General features: G+C 38.6%; 1 protein-coding gene across 1 annotated transcript in view; it reads right to left on the bottom strand.

Moving 5' to 3' along the window:
* The window catches only part of LOC122806926 (cholesterol side-chain cleavage enzyme, mitochondrial), a 191,334-nt gene that overhangs the window by 53,320 nt on the left and 114,122 nt on the right, over positions 1-23,892 (bottom strand). The window contains exon 7 of the mRNA XM_044077751.1: positions 20,722-20,800. Within this exon, the coding sequence (XP_043933686.1) occupies positions 20,722-20,800 (79 nt within the window). The remainder of the gene's footprint in view (positions 1-20,721; positions 20,801-23,892) is intronic.

Below are 23,892 nucleotides of genomic sequence, written 5' to 3'. Positions count from 1 at the left end.
GCCATACCTAACCAAGGCCACTAGACATTTCATAGCTGGGACTCATCTACTCTCGACCCTTCTATATGCTTCACCAATATTCACTGTGTCTTTCTGCTTTTCCCGGTTAGGGGTCGCCACAGCAGAACTCCAGTTCGCTAATGATTGGCAGTTGATTTTTACGTATCGGCTTGCCAGGCCTGACACACAACCTTCAATGAAGGTACGCCCATTCACACATGTCTCCACGCAGAAGACGCTCTAACTGAGAATCAAACCAGACAGCGTCTTACTGTGAGGCAACAACGCTACCGCAGCACCACCACCGCTTAGAAAATCAAATTTAAAGAAACTGGAGACCTGCTATAACAAAATTGCAAGATTTGCTACTAACCTCCCTTACAGATCACATCACTGAACACCACTTCATAAACTAAATTGGATTGAACTATCCAATCTCCTATCCCTTAACCAACTAACTTTCATTCATTCCATCTTCCATCATACAGACAACAGTCCAGCACTCAAGATCTTACTGTAGCCAGTAAGATCCTCTAACAAACTACTACTCAAAGTAACTAAATCTAATCAATATGGTAACTCTCTATTCTCCCATCAAATATCAAAGTCCTGGAATTCCATGCCTCAGATGAGGCTAAATTCTAGAATCACATTCAAACTTAACTACTGCTTAAGGAACACCTAACCAAAAACTGGCTTTACTCCTGCACTAATCCAGGCTGATAATTCTGTCCTTCCTTGTTCTTACAACCAAAATATCTCTTCCCTTACTAAAGTCTAACATCATCCAAACTATCCATTCTCTCTTGGAATTCCAGTTTCTCTTTACCTGTCTTAAGCTCACTGCTGCTCCTGTTTTTATCTACCTATCTCAAGCTTCCTACAGCTTCATTATATTCCCTCCTTGTACTTCATCTCAATATCACCTTAGCTATCACTATTTAGAACAAGTAACACCAGCAGAGCAACAAGCAGCCACATTCTTGTTCATTTACCATACATGTATCTCATAAATATTTACCACCAAAACCATGATATTTACCACCAAAACCATGATCAACCATACTTAAACTGGCCAACCAACAAAGCCCTGACCCCTCTTTACTAGGTAATACTAACTGCACTCCACCTCTATTTCAACTTAAACCCATACCTACTTCCTATATTCTTAATTTACTTCAGAAACTCAAACCCTCAACCCCCTCAGCTGACAAATTGCCAGCGGAATATCTCCAGCTAGGTGCTAAAGCTATTGCCTACCCTATCTCTATTCTAATCAACAGAACCATAAAAGAAAGTACTATACCCTCACTCTGGAAAATCTCCCACATCATCCCTCTTCAAAGGGATTCATTTGAGTACTGAACTACGCCCTATAGCACTGCTATCTCCTATTGCTATTGCTAAAATAATGGAGAAATGCATCCACAAACAGCTTTTAAATCACCTCCTATCTAATAACCTTCTAGCTACTTGCCAACATGGCTTTCGTCCCTACCATAGCACCACAACAGCCTTATTATCCTTCATAGACTCCATTAATATAAACCGGAATAAAAATCTTCTTTCATCTGCATTCTTTGTAGACCTGTCAAAAGCCTTTGACATGGTGAATCACCAACTCCTCCTACATTGTTTAAAATCTCTCTCTCTCAATAATCTTGCTTTAAGCTGGTTTACTTCCTATCTTCAGAATCGGAAACAAGCTGTTTTATGGAACAACAATCTTTCCGAACTTCTCCCTACCACTTTAGGAGTACCTCAGGGCTCCATCTTAGGTCCTCTTTTATTTTCCATCTTTATTAACGACCTATATCTAGCCACCCCACCAACTACTTGCTTTCAGTACGCTGATGACACCACCACCATCTGCTCTGCCACAACCCAAGCTGACCTCCACTCACTTACTCAAAAAACTTTTACCACCATAGAACAATGGTTCTCCAATCATTGCCTTCTCTTAAACCCTAAGAAAACTAAACTTCTCCTCTTCTCGCCCACACACCTGTCTCCCCCTATTAGTTTCACACTTACTTCTAACAATGGCACCCTTATCTCTCCTGACCAAACAACCAAACTTCTAGGAGTTACTATCGACAACCTACTAAAATTTGATTTTCATATCAACTCTATCATAAAAGCAACTAACAAAAAATTAGGTTCTCTCTACAGAATCAAATCTTTCTTAACTCCTGAAGCAAGAACTACCATAGCCAGAACATATCTTATCTCTACTCTACTATATGCATCCCCCATATATACTAATCTTTCTAAACATAACATCAATAGGCTTACAACAGCCTATAACAACATTGCCAAATTTGCCACTGCCTCTCCATATAAAACTCATCACTGCCTGAACCTCCTTAACCTAGGGTGGCTGGAGTTACCTCTCCTAATTCAATATTATCAGCTTACAACTGCCCATAAATCCCTTCACCACCCAGAAAAGATACCAATGCTCTCCACCCTGATAAAACCCTATAACAACCTAAAAATCCTATGCTCTTCCAATAAAATACTGATTCAAACCTCTCTATCAAAGAATACAGCAGGTGACTCTATATTTTCCAACTCAGTTGGTAAAATTTGGAATCAACTTCCTACAGACCTCTTAGCCCAAACTTCTATCACACTATTTAAAACTCAACTGAAACATTTTCTAACCAATCACTGGCTTTGCTCTTGCAATAACCCTAGCTGATCACGTACCTCCTACCTTCTCCTGCATCCTTTGCACTGTCTCCCAACTCTATTTCTCCATTTTATTTTTCATCTCTACCTAAGAAATTGACTCTCTCAACTTCAAACTAAAATTTTCTAGTAACTCTATCTTTTGCTTTTAAACTACTTAATTATTTCTGTCTCACATTTTATATACCTGTACTGAAGAAATTTGATAGTCTCTGTTTTCACCTTTTGAACTTACTGAAAAGATAGCCTAAATGCCTGTTTTAGTTGCGTCTTAAATTCCCTATGTAATTATGAATGCCTGTTTTAGTTGAATCTCAAATTACCTATGTACTTTGACCTGTACTGTAGAAATTTGATAGTCTCTGTATTCACCTTTTTGAACTTACTGAAAGGAAAGCCTATATGCCTGTTTTACTTGTGTCTTAATTCCCTATGTAATTTTAAAATCCCTGTTTTAGTTGTGTCTTAAATTACCTATGTACTTTGAATGTATTTTTGTTATTATGCATTAGATAGTGGAGCTTTTCTCCTCGGGCCTCCACTGAAAATGGACATGTATCCAGTTGGACTAGCCCGGTTAACAAATGTAAAATAAAATAAAAAAATAAAATAAAATGATATTGATCTACTGATCAGCCATTTCTCTGTGATGGCACAAGCTATGTCATGCTAGTTTATTTGCTAGCTTTCTTTTTTTTCCACTTTGTATTACTCTCTTAATTTTTATTATGTAAACTAGTTGCTACCTATATTTACCAAAGTTATGTATTCTTGATTACTACTGATTTCTTGTATTGTTTGTAATATGTTTTTGTAATGGAGCTTTTCTCCCCAGGCCTGTTTTGAAAAAGGACCACTGGCCCAGTCAGACAAATGTAAAATAAATAAATAAAATAAACATCTTCCTGCATTTGGAACTAGTGCAGATCCTACAGGACCAAGAGAGAGAGAGAGACCATCATAACTCTGCACCCAGAGTAAATGGGCTAGGTCACCATCTGAGAGCCCAAGACAGGGAACATTACAGTAATCTAGACATGACATGAGTAGTGTATAGGTTCATAGGTTGGTACTAGGCTATCGGTCCTAGGGCCTATACAAGCCAAGCCATAACAATTCCCTGGCTATTTCTTCCCACATTATTTACTTCCCTGGACCCCTGTCTAGCAGGATGACTGATGTGATCCCTGGGGTAAATTTCCTTTCTCCCATCCAATCATCAAGGTTCCTTTTGAAGAGGGCCAAAGAGGCGCTCTGCTTGACATGTATGGGCAGTCTATTCTAGAGTCTGGGGAGTCTCTGGGTCAGGAACCTATCCCTCCTGCATGTTTTGTTTATTGTGATGACAAGGTATGCATCACTATTGCCACTTCCAAAGTTTGGATAAGGTGTTTTGTCTGAGTTACATTGGTCAGATGAAAGATGGGATGCCTTGAAAACATCTGCGACCTGTTCCTCTAGTATCACGCATCTAGACCATGAACACAACACAAAAATTCCGACTTGTTACCATCAAGAGTTATTACAACAATTAGAGATGCAACAGATGGTCATTGGCATAAATACGCATGGCCTCTGATTTGCTAAGCTGAGCTTAAGGTGATTGCACTAATGAGAAATAAATCCAAAGCAGTTCTCAAAGGTAGTAAAATAAGGCTAGCATTGTAAAGGAAAGTGAAGGAAAGTGCAGACATTTCAGCCAGGGGACATAGGCAAAAATTGAGAAGCATGCATCCTCTAAGGAAAATTGCTTAAAAGAGACATTTTTCTTGTCGCTTCCTTTTTATTACAACCTGTAAAACAAACTGAAAGTAAAAGAGGAACAAAGCTGAAGGAAAGTGAAAAAAAGTATAAGCATTGCTGGAATGTCAGACTGCTGGGAGATTGAGTATTTGGCTGACTTCTCCAGATTTGCAATGTTCAGCTTTTTTTTTGTTTGTTTTTCAGTCATACCCTCTCCCATGAAACTGAAAAGAAAGGCACCTTTAGGTAATGGTTGCAGTTGCCTTAGGGAGTAGCTGTGAGTAGTTGTGGGGCTAGCATCATCACCAAGACACAAAGACCTGCTTTGTGTGTCTTTGTATGCTCAATGTGTTTGGCGAAGGAGGTGAGGAGGCAGTTAATTTTCATTTTACAAATTATACACTGTTGGCTATGAAATTAAGACAACCTAATGCAAATATTAGTAGACTTTACTGCTCTCTGTTTGATAAACCACTTTTCACATCAATTGAACTGAGAGATATAACATTCGAGTTGCATTTGGTAAATACATAAGAAGAGGCCTAATCATGGAAGAAAAAGGTAAATAGTATCTAACTGATCTTTAAGAATGTGGATGTCTAAATCAATGCAATAGTTGCAAAATATTTAGAAATAAAATTGTAGGATGGGGAAAGAGAAATGAGATCTGGGAAAATGCCTGAAATTATAATGGAACAACTAGTTTTAATGAAATGTTCTTACAGAGTGAAGGTAACAGCGACCCAAAGTTTGTTTTTCCTGTCATCAAAGTTTTAAAGATCAAAGAATCAACTGAGTATGTGTTGGGTCCTAGTATTTAGGTTAGTAAGTTTGCCAATGACTCCATTGTCACCAACATCAGTGATGAGATTACCCTGTAAATGTAAGTAAGTAGTTTGTACTACTTGGGTGAGTCTAAAGGAGTGTTTTTCAAGACTAAGAAATGTAAGGTTATTCATTTTGGGGAAAAAAGGGCTCAGGCTACCCATTCAAGTTAGTAAATTAATACCAAATGAAAGAAAGCCCAGAGATCTGGAGATAGCTATTGATGTTCAATTGTCTTTTGATGAGAATCTGAATTTAATAATTAGGAAAAGTTACTCATTGATGAAGGATATTCTGCACTGGGTAACTAGCAGAGATGAAAAATATTATTACCTGCATATATAAAGCTATGATCAGGCCAAAAACTGAGTATTGTGCTACAGTCTATATGTACAATATCTCACAAATTCAGAAGCTGGAAGGGATTCAGAGGACATTCACAAGACAACTAGCCAATGTCAGTCATCTTGGGTATAGGAATACACTTGCTGCATTGTCTCTGTTCTCCATAAACAATGGGCTGAACAAGAAGGGAGTCAGAATAGAACCATGAGGTACCCCGCTTTTCCAGAAGATATGCCCAAAAGAGGAGTTAACCTCTCTGGTAGCGGTTCAAGAGATGGCAGGCAAACTACTCAAAAATGGTGCAGATGAAACCATGATAATATTTAGGCATTCTGTAAGTCTAAAGTCGATTTTTGCACCTTCCTATGGAAAACATCTAAACATTCATCTTGTAGGAACAGAGTCCTATCTTTATTAAGTGCTGATTCTATTTACTTATTTACTTATTTATTTACTTACTTTTTTTTTTTTTTTTTTTTTACTAAATTCCTCAGCCATGGTTGAGAGTTGAAGACACTATGACAATTAAGCAGGGATATCTGAGGAACCTCTGATATGAAATCTCGGTCTTCTACTCCTGAACTGGGGAATGTAGATGATTCCATGGAACAAAGCATGCAAAGAATACCTACCTCAGGTCTCAACTCTAATCCTCTATGTCTGCAAATCAAAAAGAGTTTCTTCAATAAACACTTTCAATGTATTTAATATCAGACATCTAATTACTGACTTCCATGATTTGGTCATATAATAACACCGTGTTGCAGCAATTTTGTATAGAAAAGCATTTCAAGACTCTTAATCACAGAGCATCTCAAGGACATATGTTGCCAAAGGAAAAATAATGCACAACTTAAACATGTTTAAAAGCATTGTGCATCATATTTGTTGTTTTTTGGACAGGATAAAAATATGAGATTGTGGTCCAAATAAAATGAATTGGCAAACATTCTGGATAAGAAAGAGACATTTTTAATACTCAGTTTATGATTCTTATTTCCACCAAGTTTAAATTAACATGTGTAAATTCAATTGTTAATATTTTTTTCAGTGCAGACTGGTACATGTTAACTTAGTATGGGACATAATATTTCCATCAGTTTTAAATAAATATCTGTGTATTCACTTGTTATACTTTTTGCCACTAAATGCTAAGAGAAGTTAATAGTTGTGTGTGAAACTAATTTATGTACTCTTTTGGGTTTTACAAACACTATTTGCTATATATACACACATTTTCTATAACTCGAAAATTTCGACTTTACTCAAAGTGACACATATCAGTTACAAACATTAGATCAACTAATATTGTATGTCTTTAAAGGCCTGCACTTACAAATGTGCTCTATCTCATTCCTTGGGAGAATATTTGATGTTTACCATGTGATTTGATTTCATTATTTAAGTCTGTACTTGGCTTTAGTTTGTGTACCATAGTGGTTCCTCCATGCGCATTTGCAAAGTCCATAACTAGCAGTCCTTCATCAAACAACTTCTACTGCCCAGGGGTTAGGGACATAGCAGGACACTGCCATAAATAAATTGGGACTCAGACAGTGTATGGCTCTGAATGTGAAAACTAAGATTTTAATAACAGACCTTGTTGCAACGGAAGTCAGTGCAGAGTAATCTAGTCAGGAGGAGGCTATTGTATGTGTAAAATCTAGCCAACTGCGAAGATGGAATTAAATGCCAAATCCAAGAGGCATTATTTACATGGAAGTATGATTATGACTAGGGCAGTAAACCTAAAGCTTTGTTGAATTCAGCTCAGTACATGTTCATAGGATACTATGGCAGTTATCTAGGAACATGTCGGCCTTGCATTAGATATGGGTGATTTACTTGTCTTTGAAAAAGCTTTTACTATACTACCACAGGTGGTCATTATTAACAATTTGGTTGTCTTTAAAGTAAATAGACAAAGCATAAGATGAAATGAGCAATAGCTATGTAACACATCACAAGTAGTCCTGGTGGGTAGATGTTGACAGTGGATGAAAGTAAAAGCAGGAGTTCTCCACGGATCAGAACTGGGACCAGTACTTTTTAATAGAACCTTTCCATTCTTTTCCTTAACCAATAGCTGCTGGCTGTTGAAATATAGAAATGATGTAAACTAAAGTTAGGGGAACCAGTCTAACTGAATAATGACTTGAACCAGATTGATGCATATTTGCATAAAATTGATATATGTGTAAAGCATCTAGGCCCAAGGTTTGATTTACAGAAATGAAAAGTTATGCTATTGGCCAGTTCCAGGCCAGAGAAATATACTTGAATAGAAAATGTACCACAGGACATAACAAAAATAAAGGGCCTATTTACAAGTCAGAGGCATCTACTGTAATAGAAAACACCAGTGCCTCTAACTAATTATCTAGGTGTTATTTTTAATAGTAATGTAATGTTTAGAGAAAATGCTATTAGTTGAAGAAATAAGGTATTTAAATTAATGAGTCTGCTTTTCAAAACTGTGGCCACCAGTGATCATACGGTATTCAAATGTTTGCTTAAAACTTCAGCATGACCTATCATGAAATTCAATTACTTTTTGCAGTTATACTAAGGGTGACCATCTTCTCTTGGAACAAGTCCAGGAAAGAGTTTCTGAAATAAGCCTACCATGCATGAACATGACTGATATAGTTAATTAGTTTTTGAACTTACATGGATTTACCTACAGATTCATTCTGGGGAAGCTCTGTTTGTAATTTAAAACACTCCTCAGTGAAATATTGTCTACCACATTGGGTTCTAACATTTGTAACAGTAATTATATGTTACATCTTTTAACAAAACAAATAAAGGAATTGGATGCTTCCGACAAATGGTTCCATTACTGTCAAAACCTAACAGCTCCCATAATGAAATTGCATTCCTTATGAGTATGTACGAAGAATGTAGATCACTGGATGGGGAATAACATATATAAAATAAATATTTTGGAGTATGCTCTGTTAGCCAGTAGGCCAAACCACAGGTAGCTATTAACTTAAGAACTTAAGAATTTAACTTATAAATTTAATAATCAGAGAAAAATCCCTTATGCAGCAGAATAAATTGACATTTACTGATTTAAAGTCATAACAACCCTGATATTCTGAGATTGAAACAACTGCATATTTATGATAGGTGAAATTTCCAGAAGATGGTATTCAGACTCCACATCTTAGTCTTCAAAGGCAAATGATGCAGACTGAGTAAGACAATAGTTCAACATAGACTGAGATAAGTCACAGTCTCTGTAAACAAATGCCCAGAATCCAGACACTGAGAACATAAGTATAATAATGGATTTTTCTAAGTATTTTACAAGCAACCAGACGAACCTGGCTCTCAAAAATAGAAGCAAACAACCATACGCTCCGCAAGGATGGCGTGCAGGGTCAAACCAACAATGTAAACCACCAATGACCAGCAAAAACGATAGTGAACACGCAGTAATGAAGAAATAATGATTATTTATTTATAATTCCTCCAAATCCAGACCGGTTTCGGCTATTCAGCCTTTATCAATGAATACAATAAAGTTTTTTCGAATGTAATATAGCAGCCTGCATTTATACTAGTCTCTAATTACCTGGAGGCAGTATTACAGCACCACCCAGTGACTGGAGTATCAAAGTGCATATTCCTTCTTGATTAAAGCATATGACCAGTGACATAAAAATGCCAGAGGTGTAGATATTAAGTCATATTTTTAAAGATAAAAGTCAAAGCTCTGGAAGTAAGCCATCATATGAGCATACATATTACAAGGTAATAAACCAGTACCATAGTCAATATTTATGAATGCATATCATAGTATTAAAAAGCAGAAAATATATACCACTAGTATATATATATATTTGAAGGGTGATAACCACATGTTCAAAAGAACTGAATAATTATAAATAAATAATCATTATTTCTTCATTACTGCGTGTTCACTATCGTTTTTGCTGGTCGTTGGTGGTTCTCAAAAATAGAAACAATTCTGATGTCAAAAGTCCATTGTTGGCTCTAAAGATGGTTAGCTCAACGCAACAGGTAAAGTAGTCTAAATAAATAATAAATTCCTCCTGTGGATCTCTGGAATGATGCACTCTTACTTCCAATGGCTGAGTGAACATTTTAACAACATAAAGTTATATCTCCAGAGATGAAACACATAGTTCTTGAACCATAAACATTACTAATGATGTGTAAATGGGAAACTGTTAAGTACAAAATCATCCTTGCATTCACTAGATTCTAGGTATTAAAATTTGATTTTATAAATAACAACAAACAGTCAATATTAACTTTATATTATTTTATACAACTTATGATACCATTGAAGCTACATACGTGCTGTCAGCAGCATTTTTCATCCAGCAATGAGATCACATATAAGGCTAAGGAATTCTGTGAAAGTTATTTGGTTGTTGTTTTACTTACAGAAATGAAAATTATGAATACAGATAAGAGTTCTATATTATGTATAAGAGAGCGAGAGATCATATGCCAGTGCAGTTGTGTTGCCTACACTGTAAGTTGTAAGATGAAATCCTTCCGATAGCTTCTATGTAACATGGTTTTGCAATTATTAATTTAAATATGAAGAGACAATAGTAGATGCCTGGAGATGTCGCTTAGCTGATCCTAGAGAAATGCCTGGAAGTGTCACTATAGTTCAATGACCAGCAATTTCATCAGAGGCCCACCTAATTACATCACTATCAAATCATTTACTTTATGCCCATAATACAAAGACAGCTTGTATTTAGAGATGTTCAAATGACAGAGCACATCACAAGCTCTCAGAAAGCAAGAATCAGTCTGATACTTGTGTGAATAATATTCCTCATTTAATTGGAAAAACATGAAAAAATCACTCTAAAACACACACACACACACACACACACACACACACACACACACACACACACACACACACAAGCTATAAAATGTATAATAAATGAAGAAAAACAAGACTCAAATCACAGATAAAACTGAGAGGGCATTACTAAAAGGCTTTAAAAACACTTACAGAAAGAAAAACGTCAAGTCACATTGTAAAAAGTGTAGAAAAGTGTAAAGTGTGATTTTAACCCTAACAAGTACAAATATAGAGCTGAAAAGCAGGACTAGCCTCAGCAACATGGATGGCAAAGATGTTATTATTCAAACCTCTACAGCCAGTGAGCTTAATCTATTTAATCCACTAAAATATGAGTAAAAAGAAAATGTTACAAAACCTTTATCACAGCCTGAAGCTGGCCACTGCCATCTCCACTGCCACCAGTGAAGTCTGTATGCTACGAGCTGGAGCTACACCGTCACAAATCATAAGGCTGGCTCAACATCACTGTACAACTACACCTAAGCTTAAGCCTAAGTCCTGTATGGTGGCTTCTTCTTCCTGGTGAAATTAAGTGGTCCAGAGGTAGGACAGAAAGCATTGGGATACTTCAAACAGACTCTTCACTGTGGTATAATCCTGCTTTGTTGTTTGAAGCTCTTCACAAGATTCCAGGATGCCTGACAAAAGAGAACTTAATCTCAAAAGGAGGATCTGGAATGATCTTCCTGATCTCATAATTAAAGGAGGAGAGTCTCCATTAAATCATTCCATGCAGGTACATTCCCCAGCCTGCTGTCCCATCATTGCATCAGCATAAACAAAAGTACAGTGAGCTATTCATTAGTGCACTATCAACCCACAATAGTAATAATTTCCATATCATCCCTGTTCACAGACTAAAGGACTTCTACCACCTTCTACTTAATCCATTTAACATGACTGGAACATAAACAACTGAGACCAAAGGTTGCTGGACCTAACCCATAGTGAAAGATGAGAACACTTAGATTCCTTTTCAGGTGGTAAGATGGAATGGCATTATCATCTCTGGGACTTACATCATTTTGAAAAGATAACATAGGAATCTGTCCTACAAAGCTTTATCTGGATGTCACTCTGCTCCATTGTGGGTCTCCTAAAGGACATCTGTTACAGGAAAAGGAATAAAAATAAATATGTCTTTAAGCTGCTTAAGTACCATCAGTGAGGAGGAGGAGAAGGACAGTCCCCGGTGGGGTCATGAACCTGATATTCTGTCTAATGAAGACATCATGTGGTGAGCAACTATGGAGGAATATCTTGTTAACCTTGTCTGATGAAAAAACAAGAACATCTAGATCTCTTAAGCCCCATTTCTGGGGCACTGAGGAAAAGAGAGAACTCCCTGCTCTGATCTTTGAGGTGAGATGGCCTGTACTTGCCCAGCATGCAAAGGGTCAAATATGCGACAAGCAAGTACTGGGAGCTGAGTGACAGGTTCTCACCACTCAAATAAGTGCTCATAAATGGCAATTTTTCATTTTGAGAATCCCACACAGGATCTAGCACTGGTGGCAGTCCTAATTCTCTTACACTCTTGTACCTACAAAGTCAGATCACACCAGATGATAAACAACTGAATATATGTCTAATGTCTGGCCTCTGTGGGCTGAAATATTCATGGAGTATGTGTGGGAGTTTCTACTTGGATCAAGATGACCCACAAAACTTGAAGCAATGTCAGGAGAAGAAAGTTCTCTTACTGACTGCAAACACTGAACCTGTGCTGGGAAACATGTAGGGACGATTTCAGGTAAAGAAGGCCACATGTGGGTATACACTGAATATTCTAATGTGGTCGACACAGTATGAGTACTGAAGGATTCCCTGCCAAAGATGATTCCAGAGGTGTACCTCACACCTTTTGTCACTAACTGGTGGTTCGTGTGAACTGGATCCCTAGCTAGATGAGGGAGAGCGCCTTACTCGTGACAGGCACAAGCATAGTTTATAATTACTGTTAGGAGGAGGAGGATGTGATAACGTCCAGCCTCTGATTCTAATATGTGACAGGTACAAGCATAGTTTATAATTACTGCTAGGAGGAGGAGGATGTGATAACGTCCAGCCTCTGATTCTAATATGTGACAGGTACAAGCATAGTTTATAATTACTGTTAGGAGGAGGAGGATGTGATAACATTCGGCCTCTGATTCTAATATGTGACAGGTACAAGCATAGTTTATAATTATAATTACTGTTAGGAGGAGGAGGATGTGATAACATCCGGCCTCTGATTCTAATATGTGACAGGCACAAGCATAGTTTATAATTACTGTTAGGAGGAGGAGAATGTGATAACATCCGGCCTCTGATTCTAATATGTGACAGCACAAGCATAGTTTATAATTACTGTTAGGAGGAGGAGGATGTGATAATGTCCGGCCTCTGATTCTAATATGTGACAGGTACAAGCATAGTTTATACTTAGTGTTAGGAGGAGGAGGATGTGATAACGTCCAGCCTCTGATTCTAATACCTTCTTGTGTTCTTTCCTTACTGGTCTGGGATCATATGATACATGGCCTTTCCTGCCATTCTCTGTGCTTGGTACTCCACATCTCGTCTTGACAGAGTTGAAGTGACTTTGAGATTTTCCCTTCTTCTTGTCCTCTTTCTCCTCCACCACCAGGTAGATTTGCAGCAGTCAGGATAGTATGAATGTAGGCCCTGGTATGGTAACTAAAAGAACACTTTGAGGGTTTTAGCATTTTAGTCAGTAAACGCAGGATTTTTTCCATCTATCCAAACTGTAACAGAAAATAATTTGATGGTATAAAGGATAGGTGTCACCTCCTAGCCCAAAACATGATACCATGGCAACCACACATATGAGGAATGCCTCTACCAACAGTGAGAATAAGAGAAATTCTGATCTATGTCTAGGGATATCATGAAATAAAATACCAACAGTTAACCATTGAAGAAGAAGTCGTAAATGTCCAATCACTGTGGTTTTTAGATCATATAATATAATCTGACTTGTGTGGAATCCCTGGGATTCCAGATACTGGCTAAGGCTCTTGCTGCCCCTATAGTGCCTTTTTTAGGCAAGGTTCAAATAACAAATTCACCACTGTAACAGGAACAGGCAAGCAAAAACTGAGGGTAATGCTAGAAGTCTAAATCTCAAAATGCACTCACTCAAGGCACTCCTTGAAATGGAGAACATTGATATCTGTGTAGCGACTGAGACCCAGTTCAAGGCTCCAGAGAGCACCCCTGCACTACCAGGCTATAACTCATACCACACTTTTCGGCCATGTAACCTGGAATGAAACACCAAAGGTGGAGGTGCGTCCATATGCATAAGTATATCCACACCTCCAGGCTAGTTGCTCAGCATAATGCATTCGAGGTTATCCAAGTGCAACTAACTCTGGGCAAAACTGCAATCCAGATTGTAGCTTGCTACAGATCCCCCACCATGCCCCAGGATTTACACTCCTCTTTTCTTGATGTACTGGAAAATATTAGGGTTCAACCAAACACCTTAATAATGGGCGACTTCAACTACCCCACCATTAACTGGGAAAACTACTTGTGTACCAACTCCTTAGCTCAATGCTTTCTGGAATTCATAAACTCCAATGCCCTGGATCAACTTATCCACACCCCCACCAGGGGCAACAATATCCTAGACCTAGTCATTACCAACATGAGTGACCGGTGTTCCACACATGAAGTCAACTCCTCGTTGGTCTGATCTGACCATAAGCAAATCACCCTTGATATCCACATCCCGCCCCCCCCCCCCCCCCCCCATTAAGGAAACCATGGTAAAAAATTTCTCCAAAGCCATCTTCATGCTTCTTAACACAGAAGTGGTGAACTTCATTACACCCATGCAGATGGACAATACAGTTCCAACTGCTGAATCTTACACAAATGCACTCTATAAGCACTTACATGAGTGCATGGATTGTGCTATCCCAAACAAAACCAAGATGCTATCCTCCAAAAAAGGAAGCCAATCTGGTGGTCCCCTGCCATAAACAAACTGTACAACAGAGGAAAAGAAACTGTTGCAAAAGAGAGTAAAATCCCATGAGTGGAGGAGCTCCCTGGTGAGCCCCAGTAAGAAGCTGAGATCCCTTATAAGATCCTCCAAAGCTAGTTACGAAAACAAAATCACGACTAATTCTAAGGACAACCACAAAGCATTCTATAGCTATGTCAAGAATCTCAATGCCAACACCAAGATCTGTTCTGAGTTACAGCACAACAGCACGAAAGTTACAGAACCAACTGATATTGCCAACATCCTGGCAGATAGGTTCGGTGCTAACTTTACCCCTCCTCACCCCTTAAAGGGCCCATATCCATACAGGAAGAATGCAGAGTCCCTGTAATCACAACTACACAGGTAAAAGCTGCACTCTCTAAAGCCAAAAACACAGCATCCATGAGACCGGACAACATCCCAGGCTGCATTTTACATGAACTTCAGAACGAACTGGCTCCCCACTTAAGCACCATGTTCAATAATAACCTCACATCAGGCTTTGTGCCAACTAAATGGCGCATGGAAACAGTTATCCCTCTCCACAAAGGGGGAGCCACCACTGATCCCGGGAACTATCGACCTATTAGCCTGATGCGCCTGGTCTGCAAGGCCATGGAATGTATCATCATGGAGCTCATAAACAAAGACATTGGTAACCTCCAAACTCTGGATCCCACCCAGTTCAGGTTTGTGAAAGGCAGATCATGCCTCCTGAACCTGATTGACTTCTTTGTGGCAGTCACCAAAGCCGTAGATGAGGGTAAGGTGGTTCACACAGCCTATTTTGACCTCGCCAAGGCTTTCAACACCATCCCCCATTCTGGAATTATAGCTCAACTCACAAAACTAGGTATAAATCCCTACGTCACAAGATGGGTTGCCAACTGGCTCACTGACAGAACCCACACTGTAAAAGTTGCGGATTCCAAACCTGACCTCAAAGCAGTGACACGTGGGGTACCACAGGGTTCCATCCTGGGACCACTCCTGTTTGGTATCTACTTCTCTGAAGTACAGGCTAACACAGAAGGACTCTGGCTAATGAAGCTCACAAATAACTGCAAACTAGGGGCCATAGTCAAGTCCCCAAATGATGTGGACATCCTACAGAAGGGCCTCGCTGGGACAGATGCCTGGTGTCAGAGCCATGTCCTCAAGCTCAATGCTAAAAAGTGCAGTGTCATCCCCTTTGGTAAAAACTCTGTACCCATGAACTACCACATAGGCAGCAATTTACTTAACACCGAATGTGTGATAAGAGACCTTGGGACCCAGGTGGACAGTAGTCTCTCCTTTGATAGTCACATCGCCACAGTAGTCAGGAAGTCCTTCTACATGGCACACCTCATCATAAAAGGGTTCTCATCCAGGAAAAAAGAGGTCATTGTACACCTCAACTCGACATTCAAGACCCATTATAGAGTATAACGCACCTTTTGGAATGTATCTCACAAGGCATCTGCTGCAGCTGGAAAGGCCACAGAAGTACCTCCCAAAGATGATTACTGGCCTCAAACAAATGCCCTACACTGACCACCTCAAAAAACTCCAGCTTTAATCCGTAGCATATCACCTACTCTGAGATGATCTCTGCCTAACATATAAAGCTATGTCAAACCCAGAGCTGTTGGACATGCTACACCTAAAGAAATCCCAATCCCTCAGAGCTACATGCTCTAGGGACCTAAACCTTGTCACCACAATAAACAGGACATGCTGGAGGGATAGATTCCTGTCTGAGAGACTTCCCATACTCTGGAACAGGCTACCCATCTATGTCAAGCAAAGTTCTTCATTAGCACTATTCAAGAAAAATCTTGATGAGTGGATGGGAAATAGGAAATACACCCCGGGGATCACTTCTGTGTCTCTGCTCGACAGTGGCACAGGAAAATAACTTTCTTGGGTGGCGTAAGCCAGGGAACCTTGCTCACCTAGGCCCTTGAGCCAATAGCCTAATACCTACCTATGAACTTATGAATCAATCACTTTAAGAATAAATTACTACTAGCCTGACAGGTTGGGGAGGGGCAAGTAATACTTATTTCAGATTTCAAAATACTTTCTGCTGCAGTAAACATTACCCTTGTGATAGTACAGGATCTCACTAACCAGACAGATATGATAACTTGAAAGAAAGTATTTAATCATGTCTTAATAGTTTGACCGAACACCAGGTTATGCATTAGCATGCATTTTTTGAAGTGTATGAAGTCTAAAACTCAAATGTCTGTCATTATTTAGTAACTTTTTTCGCAATGATTTCCCAGAAAAAACACAAATTTCACAAGGAGCAGACCAAAAATATGAGGCAAAAATCTAGACATTCTGTGAAAATCTGGACAGTTGAGAGGATACTCACTGAAGGTGCAGGAAACTCTAGGCACCAAGAACTGTTTACAAATTATAATGAAGAGGTGGAAAAGGATTAATAGTTTTTACACGCTTGTCAGGAAGAAAATTAAAAATCTCACCAAAACATTAACCTACACTTTCACACAAAGATCTCTTCTGGTCCAAGTTATTTATGGATGAACTTCATTTTTTCAACTGTAGTTTTGTCTTTCATTGTCAAAATGATACTGGCCCATTATGATGTACACAAACCTACAGAAGAAAAATAGGGTCTGTATCAGATTATCAAAAGTTTTATTCAGCGAATGCTCACATGAGCGAAAACGCTGGAATTCAAACTTGTTATTGTGGGGAGCTGAGCCCCCCACACTCCCCGCTAACTACATATTCCAACTCCGAGATCGCACTACAGTGAAGAAAGGGCAAATATCCCACTCCTCACTGTACCATGACCCCACAAACACCCTTTCGATTTCCAGCGTTTTCGCTCATGTGAGAGTTTGCGCGCATGTGGATGAACAGATGAGTGAGTAAGTGTGATTGAGTGGGTAATGGCCTGTATGTGTATGTGTGTGTGTTGATGAGTGAGTAAGTGTGATTGGGTGCTTCTCTGTGTGTGTGTGTGTGTGTGTGTGTGTGTGTGTGTGTGTGTGTGTGTGTGTGTGTGTGTGTGTGTGTGTGTGTGTGTGTGCGCGTGCGTGCGCGCCTACATATGGGCATGTGTGCGTGCATGTGTGTATATGTGTGCATGTACTGGGATAGCTGCCATACCTTTTCACACACCTAGACTAACAAACACAGTCTATAACATTGGGTAGGGGAACCACTAGCCACCAGCATTCCTCTCAACCTCTTCACATGAGAAATCTGGAAAAAGCCAAAAGTAATGGGCGGACAAAGGGCCAAAAATAGAAGTAGTTTTTAAATGTTGCGATTGAAAACTTAGAAATTTGTCCGAACAGCAGGTTATGCATCAGCATGCATTTTCTGAAGTGTATGAAGTCTGAAACTCAAATGTCTGTCATTATTTAGTAACTTTTTTCTCAATAATTTCCCAGTAAAAACACAAATTTCACAAGGAGCAGACCAAAAACATGAGGCAAAAATCTAGACATTCTCTGAAAATCTGGACATTTGGGAGGATACTCACAACGGAGTGCCATAAAGCAACATTAAACTGAAGGTGCAGGAAACTCTAGGCACCAAGAACTGTTTAAAAATTATAATGAAGAGGTGGAAAAGGGATTTGAACTGTGCACCTTGATACAAGGGCCTTCTGCATTAGCCTGCTGCATTAACCAATAAGTTAGTGTTGCAAGTCTTTTTCTTCAACATATCGAGGATTTTGGATATCATTCAATGCCTGCAATACATTATCATGAACAAGCGGGGAGAAATGGGACTAACATGCTTGCCTGCCAACCTCATAAATTTATTCTATAGCATGTATTTACTGAAGGGTATGAAGTGTAAAACCAGAATGTAATCATTCATGAATTTACAAGGTCAGGGGAAAAGGAGATATTGTGGATGATCTGATGACAGGGATAGGTATGGGGTGTGTGTGTGTGTGTGTGTGTGTGTGTGTGTGTGTGTGTGTGTGTGTGTGTGTGTGTGTGTGTGTGTGTGTGTGTGTGTGTGTGTGTGTGTGTGTGTGCGCGTGTGCGCGTGTGCGCGTGTGTGCGTGTGTGTGTGTGTGTGTGTATACTTGTAAGTACAAGAGTGACTGGAGGTGCCTCTGCTTCCACGATGCAGTCGTCAATATGTTACCTACAGTAGGAAGTGCAGATCTGCCCTTTGTCATAGGTAATACAATTCAGAGACATGCAAATGAACTCATAATGAATTCTTTCCTTACTGCAGATAATTTGTCTCTGAATCTCAAGTAGCGCATTGTGCTAGCATGAACTGCATTGCTCACACTGAGACTGTTAACGAATCCTCTATTTAGAATTAATTTGAGAATTTAGCTTATATACAATTATTGATTTTAAAATGTGAGAATATTTTTTATTTTTTTTTATTTATTTGATAGGTACGTGAGTTAAGAAGATGGAAATTAAGGAAGCATATCTAAAGTGATTCACGTAATATCTAAAGCATTATTTCCCCCCATTAGCATCATATTAAGTTCCTGTGATTTAAATTAAGTAACATCAAATATTAGTTATGAATACATCCAGTTTGTATTTAGTGAAATAACAATAACTATTAGTACTACAATAAATTATTAAGCTTCTTATGTAAAATGACTTTATAACGATCGGATTTCACTTTACAGGTGCTAAAGGCATTGGATGCAAAGACTGCATTCTTTGTTTCCTATCAGTGGTAGAATTCCAAAATCTAACACCCTTACTGAAGCTACTTCAAGGAACTCTGCTGTAATACTGCTAAACAGATAAAAAATGAGACTTTGACATCTGTTAGAATGCAGATCCTCACAAACTTAGTCCCTGAAGGCAACAGCTCCCGGACTGCTTAAACATTGTTTTGTCTGCACTGTGAAACGGCAGTCATGTGTGCTGTGTTTTACCCTTAATATTATTTTTCACTTTTATCCAATGTCCCCCCCCCACCTATCTCCCTGCAGTTAAACATCAGCTGCCAACAGCTCTTCGCCTCATTTACTGGGCTTGCTGAACCTGCCTTAATCTCCCTTGTAGAAGTTAAATGTTAGGGGCAGAAGCAGTTTGAATGCCAGTATTACATTTGAGCTGGAGTATTTTTGCTCCATGTATGGCAGGCATAAACTGTACCAGCTGCTTGTTACAAGTGTAGCAAACAGTGTGCTGCAGATTAAAGGATAGACAAGCTTTTTCCCACTCAACTTAAAGTAGGTGAGTGTCCCCAGACTGGGAGACAGCCTGGAGCACAGAAGCAGTATAGCTAACTACACCTCTGGGCACACTATACCCATATCTAGGTCTGAGGACAAGACTGAGGATACTGATGCAATGTCATGCTGCTGGTGAGGTGTATGTCCTACCTCTCATTACCCTGTGGCAGCTTTGTGGCTCCAAAATGGCTGCCTTCAGGAGGTGACTGACCAAGTGGAACTTGCAAGTCTCATAATCCCACAGGATGGGTGAGTGTTAGCCACTCACTTCCATGCTCCCCACCTGTTCCCTCTGGTAGCCTTGTACTAAATTAACATGAACAGTCTAAGGTACACTCATGGCTTCATCCATCTGACAAGGTTCTCTTCTCCAATGTTATCTAACTGTGATGTTATTATACGTATACAAGGGGATGTGTGATGGTCAAAGTCCCCTTCATGGGGTGCAGGAGGACTTGCCCTGGCAAAACAAAACTGTTTAAATGAAAATTTTCCACTAACATTACACAGATGTACATTTATGTTTGCTGCCAGTCTGATTTCCACCTTTCATAGTAGATCCTGAAAAATATACTAGAGTAGCTTGTTGGAGCTTAAAGTAAGGCTTTTGGAATACCACCTGGATATTACTTTTTTCAGCTCATGAACTCTACCTGTGTGTATCTTGTTACTTATAAGCACAGCTGTGCCTATTGTTTTTATACAAAGTGCAGTCTAGCTCAAGCTATCAGCTTGAAAATTCATATTCCTACTAATTTAACAGTTTCAGTTTCAGCACTGTTAATTTATAATGAATATGCTTTCAAATGGTTAATTCATCTCTAGTACTGCAACATTATAAAGGAATGAATATGGAAAATAAAAAAATATTAGCAATGACAAAGAATGTTGCTATTTGTTCCTGCAATCTTGACCATAGATCAAAGATGAGATATTATTTACTTATCGTATATGACTTATATGCCTGTTATTGATAAGCGTGCAAACCAGCCTCAAAGTACAAATTGAAGCATTTCACCCCTTTCCTTCTGCAGTGCCATATCTTACCCCTGATGGAATTAGGTAGTCCTGGATAACAATATCCTGTGTTGTATACCTTTGCAAACTCACAGCCACTGGATGGAGCCTGTGGAACAAAAAAGAAACCCCAGGTCAGGAGAAAATAGAACAATGTAAAATTATCAGCAAAACATATGCAAAATGATAATGAGAAATGAAAAAAGTTAAAGTTTAGTCCACTTTTACACACCCTGGAGTGGCATAAGTAAAATAAAAAAGAATGCTGCAGAAATGTGAGTATGATGGAGAAGTAGATATTTTTTATGACCCGACATTACTAGAGCGGTGTATATAAAGGAATGTAAGGAATATATATATAATTGGGAGACATAACTTATTCCACAACAGAACAGCACTGTGGATGGTTGTGTGATAGACGTCAGAGATGAGCTTTACTCATAGCAAAACAGCAATGGAGACAAATGTTCTGGGAAGGACGAATGTGTTTCATTACATGTGGAAACACTACCAGAAAGAAGTGTAAGTTCGGATGCTATTTAGCTATCAAAAGTGAAAGGAAGACTTCTTTCTGCTCTGTGGGTTTTCTTTTAATTTATAATCACTGATAAGGTAAGGAGAGTTTGTGTGTGTGTGTGTGTGTGTGTGTGTGTGTGTGTGTGTGTGTGTGTGTGTGTGTGTGTGTGTGTGTGTGTGTGTGTGTGTGTGTGTGCACGTGCAACCTGTACAAAAGTCTGGTGTTATTGAGTTACTGCTGCAAGTTTACTTATACTGTGTGGGTATAGCACAGGCAACATATATAAGTTACTACAGGACAGCTGCTAGGCGAGCTTTTGGTGTACAACACCTTGTTCTGAAATCAGAATATGCCTTGTTCTTATTGAAGAAAGGCACTGTCATCCCACGGAATAACTTAGTAATGTTACTAACAGATGGGCTGTTTTCTGCTGTCATATCCACCACCACCAAGCACATTGTTAAATAGCAATGAGATCTGAAGGATTCCTCTTTAACTCCAGTCATTTTATATATGTTATAACTCCCAAACTCTTCTACAAATGTTATCAATGTCTTGCGATATTCTTTTAAGATAGCAGTTGCAGCCGCCAAGTTGTGATTTGTCTAAACCGCTACTGTTGATTTTGTCCTTACCATGTGGATAGTTAATTTAACTTATTTCATCCCAGTACTTAATTGCTGTTTGGTAAATTATGCTTAAAACTGATAGAACTGTAACTATTTGGTAACTAATACAGGGATCAGAATGGTGAAATACAATTCTATAGTTCCTCCCATGTTCAATATGCTGCTTGTTGCTGTCATCCAGTTAATTGTCAGTCTCTGTATGTACAACAGTATAAAGACATACCAAAATAAAATTAGTAACATACTATATCTTCCTGTACAGGAAAGACTTTAGGCTATAGAATTATATTAAGCAATCTCAGTTCCCCTTCTACCACCCTCTTTTCTATTATTAGTTTTCAAGACCTCAATATTTGTTTTAAACATTAATAGCATCAACATTTAACAGGCACTGTTGGAAACATTATTGCTGTGGGGGATCCACATGTTATTTTACTTACTGAATACTGACATAAGGATAATGTTTCCTTATTACAACACTTTAGGCTTATATACCACTTATAAACCTATTTTAGCTTGGGAGGGCGGCCTAATGGTTAAAATGTTCACCTTACAAACACAAGGGGCAGGGTTTGTGTCTCACAAAGGATAATTGGGTAGGCTTAAAATGGCTCACAAGGGCAGTTAGCTTAGTACTAATCTATAACAGATCAGACGTAACCTAAGAATAGCTGGTGGGGTGTTCTTTCTAACTAAAAAAATAGTATGGGCACTAAACTAATAAAAGTGATTTTTTTTCATTAAGTTGTTAACTGGCTACTGCCACAACTTAAATTAGGAGGTGAAGTTAAGTTTTGAAAGTAAAGTAGCATGCATTTTCTCACTTTCATCACTGAAGCTATTAAGGCTGTACTACACAAGATTGCTTATGGCAGAACAAAAATAACTTCTTTCTATTGGACGACTGCAATGATAAATGGTTCAGACCAAATAAGGAACCAGTTGATAATGTTTTGCCTATCCTCAGTCATAATTAGACTTTCAAAGATCCCATTAGACCTCATTTCCCTAAAAGTGGCACTACTGTCCTAGATGTGGGAATAACTAACAACAGACACAGATGCCGCAGCACAGTGCTTTCACCCAAATCCTTGAATGAGTACTGCACTTTAAAATACAAAAGTGGAACTGGCTCTGGTCACATCTTTCCTGGAACACCTAGAAAAACATGCTCTTGAAAATGAACAGCAATGGCCAGATATCTCCTTAAAGAAAAACAAACCTTAATACAGCTTATGATGGGCGATATCAATTGAAGACCATCTGTTTCTCTCACAAGAGGATTAAAGGAAGCAACTTACTGTCTGTCTGACATCTCAACTTAAAGAAAGTGAGCCTCACTTATACTTAACAGCATATTAATCTAGGTCTGTTGTTCTCTTTCATTGTATGTCTTGCACTGTACATTTTCTGACAACCGGTTAACATTTGTTACATTTTCCCACCCAGTTATTACACTGTGCAAATCATTTGTTAATAATGAAGATACATCACTATATATATATAGGTATAAGGTGTGGCAATATTAGTGCTTTGACAGAAGAAAGAGAGGCCAACTGGATTATCAGACTACATGCTGATGTGGGGAAAGGCCTGAATGAAAGGGTTTCTTTGAAGCCCTTTCTTCGGACCAAAAGGTTGAAGGTTAGATAGATGTTACTAGTTACATCTTTTTTCATATATATACATTTCTATTCATATATATATAATTTTATTATTTATTTTTCAATGTCAGGTACATGAAGTCAATAATCGTAATTAGGATAATGTTTCTGACTTTTAAAGGTTGTTTTTTGAGTGTTCATTTAAATGCACTTTTAGATTGTTTATTCATTTTCTAGGAATAGCTTGATGTTTAAATGATGTAATGGAATTTATATGTGATTTTATAATGCACTTAATAATTAATGAGCCGTTCATGATGTGTAAGAATCTGATTGGTGATACATGTTTTTAAAATGGATGTTTGGTCTTCACTCAGTTATATGGTCTGAAGAAGCTAACTTGTGAAAGCGCTAACCTAATGAGTGCACTAATAAACAATAATTTTGATTT

Source organism: Protopterus annectens, chromosome 7.part0 (assembly GCF_019279795.1).
Source record: "Protopterus annectens isolate FY-2018-M chromosome 7.part0, PAN1.0, whole genome shotgun sequence".
Lineage (NCBI taxonomy): Eukaryota > Metazoa > Chordata > Ceratodontiformes > Protopteridae > Protopterus > Protopterus annectens.
Note: the sequence above shows the minus strand (reverse complement) of the source record. Positions and strands in the feature narration are given on the sequence as shown.